Here is a 6,000-nt window from a genome sequence, read left to right on the forward strand (position 1 = left end):
TTTTTTTTTTTGAGAAGTATTGAGACAGGCAGAAATGTGTTTACACTCAGATGTTTACTGGAATACCAGTGGCGGTTCTCTAGAATACTGAATGCTGAGGTTTGTATGTGTGAGGCTTAGTGCTTCAGTTTACATCTTAGTTTTTAGGTAACTTTATAGTTTCATAAAGCTTCTCTGAACCTGTTTTTAAGTCAGCATATGCTGGCATCTGTATTTTTTAAATAATTTTAAGCAGTCTTGATCATGTTGTAAAATCAACAGTCCTGCCAGAATTGGATGCCTCCATGTTCTTCAGGAGCAGGAAAATCCAAACACCTTTTATTAGGTAGGATAAAGAAGTAGACCTGTCCTTCTGTCAAATCGAATATTACCAGTATTCATTTTTCCACCCACTTTAGCTGAATCTGCCTAATTTGGAGGTTCAAAGAGAGGTTCAAGCCTCATGAGCCAAGGCTTTGTTTGTTTGTTTTTTTAAAATGAAATCTTATGACTGGAATGTAGTTAATTACTTCCTAAGCTGTTAAATTGGACAGTGATAATGTGTAATATGAAGAGTCCACATTTGCAGCATGTCCCATGGAATCTCACTTGCCTCACAGTGTTTTTTGTAATAGATACACCCTCTGTTTTGGTGGGGGCTTTTTGGTGCCAAACCTTATTTGCATGCTGCCCATTCAAACTTCATGTTGTTAGCACTGGTGGGATGGTGGTGATGGCAGTGCAGGCTCCTGTTTACACGTGTATTTTGGGAACGAGCCTTGTCCCGTATCACTTTTGCACAACTCCGACGATTTGCAGCCATTTGAAAACATGCAGTGGTAACTGGATGTATCAATCATTTAATGGTATGAAAGTTAAATTCCCGAACTGAGCTGTGTTTTCTTTTCCTTCCCCCAGCATTGACAAGATCTCTAAAGTGACCTCTCCTGTGCTGGTCATCCACGGTACCGAAGACGAGGTGATCGATTTCTCGCACGGCCTGGCCATGTACGAGCGGTGTCCGCGAGCGGTAGAGCCCCTCTGGGTGGAAGGGGCTGGGCATAATGACATAGAGCTTTATGCACAGTACTTAGAGAGACTAAAACAGTTCATATCTCACGAACTCCCCAACTCCTGAAGAAGCCTACCTGATTTTACCTCAGTTACTGTGAACGGAAGAAATTACCTGTTTTTGCACATGCTTTAACTGGATAGCTGTAATAGCTTTATACTATGAAGAAATGCCCTGCCTTGAGGGTGTTCTAATCAAACATCTGATGAAATTTGTCTTTTATATCTGGAAATGATTCTACTAATGCACACAAATATGGTCAACTACTGTAATTCCAACAATTTTTAGCTTCGTTGCCCTGAAGGAAGTGGGAATCCTAGCTGCTTATGGGGACACTTTTTACCTAGTGCTGTATTAATCGAAGATCAGTTCTCTCTGTCTCACTTCAGATCATTTATAATTCTGTCCTACAAAGACTTTTTCCCCCAGTGTTCTCAGTGTGGAGAACACAACTGTTATGAGCTACAGCTTGTTCTGAACAATCATGGGTTCAATCTAAGGGAGTACTTTCTCTGTCAAGTTTCTAGCTGTGGTATTGTAACTGGAAAGTTATTGTGATGAAGTTCCCCCTCCTCCCTTCTAGTGTTCTTTTGTTAACTTACTGATCTTCCCAAGTAAATTATTTAAATATACTTTTACCTGAAAATAAACAAACTACTATATGGGGCTAAACTCTGTAACGACCTCTCCATTACTTGTATAAGCATAACTGGAATATTCTTAAAGGATCTAGGGACAAAATTGCTTTTGTTTAAAAATAAGTGTGTAAATTTACTATTAGAAAACTCATTTTAATATTCAGATTGTCTGAATAATAGCCATAACAGACATTTCCTTCTGTAAAGCATTCCTGTAGACTTTTTAAAAGTACTGTACATATTTGAATTTACATTGTGCATAGATTCTTAATTGGTAGTTTTAATTTAAGTCTAGTTACAATAAACTGCAAAATTCTGGTTTGTATATGATTGAATACATTTTGTTAAAATATGTTTTTATCCCTATATTATTTTGCTATTAAAGTTTTATAAAGTTTCCAGGACAAAAAAAAAAAATTTACACATTTATGTTTTGATGAATTATGTAACTAAATTTTCATTGAGCTGATCTTTTTAGTTTAGAAGTAATTTGATTCTTTGACACTGGAATCGCACAGATTATGCATCAGAAATGCAAAACACTTAAAAATTGTTACACTGCTAGCATAGGTCTAATTTTTCCAAATTTAAAGGCCTTAAATGTACTGTAAGCCTCAGATTGTTGTATAAATTGATCGCGATTGATTGCAGTTCGTGTCCTGTTGCTACAATGCAACACAGTGATTGTAATGGAATAAAGGATGCATGGATTAGAGCTTGCTCAAGTTTTGAATCTTATTTGGTGCATAATTTTCATACACAAGGGAAGTATAAATACAGATTTCTTGATAGAGCAACCTGGGTATGTAAATCAGTTGTAAAAGAGATTATGTTTAAATGGTGTTCAGCTGGTTTTAAGTAATGAAAAATCATGATTTGTTGCCTGGAAGAAATGTTTGAACACAGTTGTTATGAATCCTTATAATAGGCCTGCAGTTAATTTTCAGCACTGCAAGTGTGTATTGTCTTTGATTATTGCCTTGGCCCTATTTCTGCAAAAGGAAAAAAACTGGTATTTTCACTTACAGTGGAGGGAAATGAGGACATGCATCCAGCTCCACGCCATCTGGGTCCTTAGGCTCTGGATTTGTGCATCTGTGTTGTCTAGTTGGGGAGTTTTAAATGTCCCAGGCAGCAGGGCCCCTAGCTGTTGTCTTGGTGACTCTTCCAGCCAAAACTGGCAAGTTTTGCCTATTCATCACCTCAAGCTCACCACTTCCCTCCTGTATTTTAAATAAATGTTCAGATACATGTTTGATTTTAATATCGTATTTATTGTACTTTCATAAATCCACAGTGGGGTTTTTTTTCAGTGTGTGCTTCCTGAGACTATAGCCCTGGGAAACAAAGCTGCTGTCTGTGGTACAGGTAGTTAAGGTAACTTTGAGTCAGCCTGTCAATGTAGTGACTTGGGGGATTTTTGCCTAATTGGGCACTGGTTTTTTTCATACCCAGGTTGAACTTTGTGTTGCTCTGAAACTTTAGCCTGCAATGTTTCTTGTCCTTATGACCCCTTATAGCTACCCTTTTACTTAATACAAACTCGTACGTTTAACCTTTTCCCTATAAATTGATTTCTTTGATTACTACTTTTTCAACACCTGCAGTCATTTTGTGACTTGTCTTTGCAGTTGCTTTGCATTTTGTCAGTATTCCTCTGTTAATGAGAGCCCCAGATCCAAATTCAACATTATTGTATGTGTCCTGTGGTCTCTGCACAAGCAGCCTGAGTTCACAGTGTTCTGGATGAACATGAATTTCCACTTGGACTATCTTATATTTGCCTGAATTCCTGCTTAACTAATTCTCAGAGGTGCCTCACTAATCTGGTTTCTGCATTGTCTGTTTTGCTTTGTGAAGTTAATCTGCATTTAAGTAACACAGATGTTTTGCTCTTAATTAAAATGTTAATGACCTATCATTGATCCACTGGTATGGATCTTCTTACCACTATTTTAATTCAGTGATTTGTTTACCTGTTTGGTCCCTTAAATAATATTCCTTGTAGCCTGGTTCTCATCCAATAGTTCTTCAATTAATTCTGATTTTTTTTATAATTTTCTGACATATGCTATACACAGAATAAATCCTGATAGTGAGCTGCTTTATATTGTAAACTTGTATCAAAGCATCACTTTCAGGCATTTCAGAACACTGCTGGTCAACCTTAGAACTATTAGTTGAATAAATGTGGCCAAGTCATGAAGCTGTAGTTAATCCGTGACAGTGGATTTCAGGTCTTCATTTTTTTTAAAGAAAAAAGGGTTAGAACAGAGTTTTTAAATGATGGGAGAGGAGATAATGTGAGGTTATGAAAAACAAATTTTGGGCTAAAAAAAAAAATAGTCTGTTCCAGCAAACTGCTAACACTCTGTCATTTAAATGTATAATATGGGCCTTTACAAGAACTTGTTATGCATATTTTAGAGCTATCAAGGTGTCACTGTAGAAATGGCTCTGTGTGCCTGGATAAATTATGCAACGGGTCTTCCAAGGGTGTGAGCTATCACTAACATTTTATTGTTGATGGGGATGCTCTGTCCATTTTTCCTGTGTGACTGACCATTTGTGTTCATGTAGTACAGCCACTGATGAGGTATGGCTTGTTCACAGGAAGGTAAGGTCTGGTACATCTGTTTACTATCAGTAGTTGTTTAGCGCTTGCACTTTGAAAAAGCCAGAGAAGAATATTTGTTACAACTTCAAAGGTGGCATTTTCCAAGGAGTCTGATATGTATCCTTTCAAAATTTATGTAACTGTTATAAATTTAACTTGTACTCACATGGAGGCCTGTTACCTGTGTTGCCTCTGCCGCGTTTTTGTTCCTCGTTCTTCCATGTCATTCCTGTAACTTGTGCTCTGCTCGGGGCACTGGCCCTTTAGCTCTAAATACCCAAACCTGTATTTATGCTTGGCATTGTACACATCTTCTATAAACTCTGTATTGTATTTGCTTTTTCTAAATGGTGCTAAACATAGAAATAGAGACCCAATGTACCTGCTTCCTCTGGTTATTCGTTCAGCCGTAAACCTTGATAGTTCTTATTTGGAAAGTGTTTTCTCCCTTAGGTCTATTCTCGTGAATGCAAACTGATGATCTGGTTTAAGCCCATTTAACTTTTTCTCTATATCCTTTCTTGTAGAGTTCTCCAACTATTTCAGCTCTGAAATTTCTTGTGTGGCAAATGCAGTCATTTGTACTCCAGCGCTGGGTAAGGGTAAGGGGCCTCTTTGATGGTGGGCACTCTGCTGTTGAGAATGAGGTCAGGCACAGAAACTACCTGCGGAGCCTGTATTGCTTTCCAAGTCCAGTGGTAGTTCTTAGATCAGATGGGTGTGAATTTCAAAGTGAGAGGTTGAATTTGGGTCTCATAACTTTGCCACAACAGTAAAAAGCAGGAGCTGGTCCTTGTGGTGGGAGAGTAAGCGCTGCTCCTTTGACTCTGCCTCTGTCGATGTCTGGTTTTGAAGCTGGGTTTCTGCAGTAACTAAGCGAAGTCAGCACAAAGTGTTAGGGAGACATGCCTGCTATCTTTAAAAAAAAAAAAAAAAAAAAAAAAAGAACCCCCAAGAAGACCCATACACCATTAGTATGTCAGTTATAAATTGCCTGCTGGTTTCTGTACGGGTAAAGGTGCTCTGGTTTCCTTAGGGCCCGGCGGTGCGGGGCTGCGAGCGCAGCTCGTCGCTTTCTAAAGTAGAATTCCGGGCTGGCTGTACCTGGGCGCTGCTGAGCGCGGCTGTGTTCGCTCTCCCGCTCCGCCTGGGACGGAGTTGCACTTCCCTCGCTCGCGGAGGCCGGAGCATCCCCGCTCCCCTGGGCCGTGCCAGCGGCGGCTCGGGACAGAACCGACCCTTGTGTCCGGCGGGGGAATCCCTCCGGGGAAATTCAGCTTCCGTACGCCTGGCTCCGTGCCGAGGGCAGCCGGGCTGCGCTCCGTCCCTCCCCGCGGGGCTGCCCGGGGTGGCCGCGACCATGCCGCCAGGTACGAGGGCGGGCGGGGGGCGCCGGGCTGGGAGGGGGCTCTGCGGGACACCCCCGAGGAGCCCCTGGGCCGCCCGGCTGCTGCTGCTCCTGGTGATGGTGATCATGGTGATGGTGATGGTGATGGGCGCCCGGCCCGGGACGCAGGCGACGAGCGGACACGGTGAGTGACGACCCGGGGACGGGCGGTGCTGCCGGGGGAGGCGGTGCTGCAGCCCCGGGGGCAGAACCTTCCCCGGGGCTGGGGCCCGGCTGCCAGCTCGGGCTGCCCGGGCTGTGGCTGCTCCGGGAGAGGAGAAGGCGCAGGGCTGCTGGAACTGACCCT

At 42.0% G+C, this 6,000-nt stretch overlaps 1 protein-coding gene across 1 annotated transcript in view; it reads left to right on the top strand.

The window, feature by feature from the left end:
• ABHD17C (abhydrolase domain containing 17C) overlaps positions 1-2,409 on the top strand; it is a 28,842-nt gene extending 26,433 nt beyond the window's left edge. Inside the window, 1 exon segment of the mRNA XM_008925396.3 lies at positions 898-2,409. Coding sequence (XP_008923644.3) covers positions 898-1,117 — 220 coding nt within the window. The 3' untranslated portion in view covers positions 1,118-2,409.
• The last annotated feature ends 3,591 nt before the right edge of the window (positions 2,410-6,000 follow it).

This window comes from Manacus vitellinus, unplaced genomic scaffold (assembly GCF_001715985.3).
Source record: "Manacus vitellinus isolate BGI_N305 unplaced genomic scaffold, ASM171598v3 scaffold_16_pilon, whole genome shotgun sequence".
Lineage (NCBI taxonomy): Eukaryota > Metazoa > Chordata > Aves > Passeriformes > Pipridae > Manacus > Manacus vitellinus.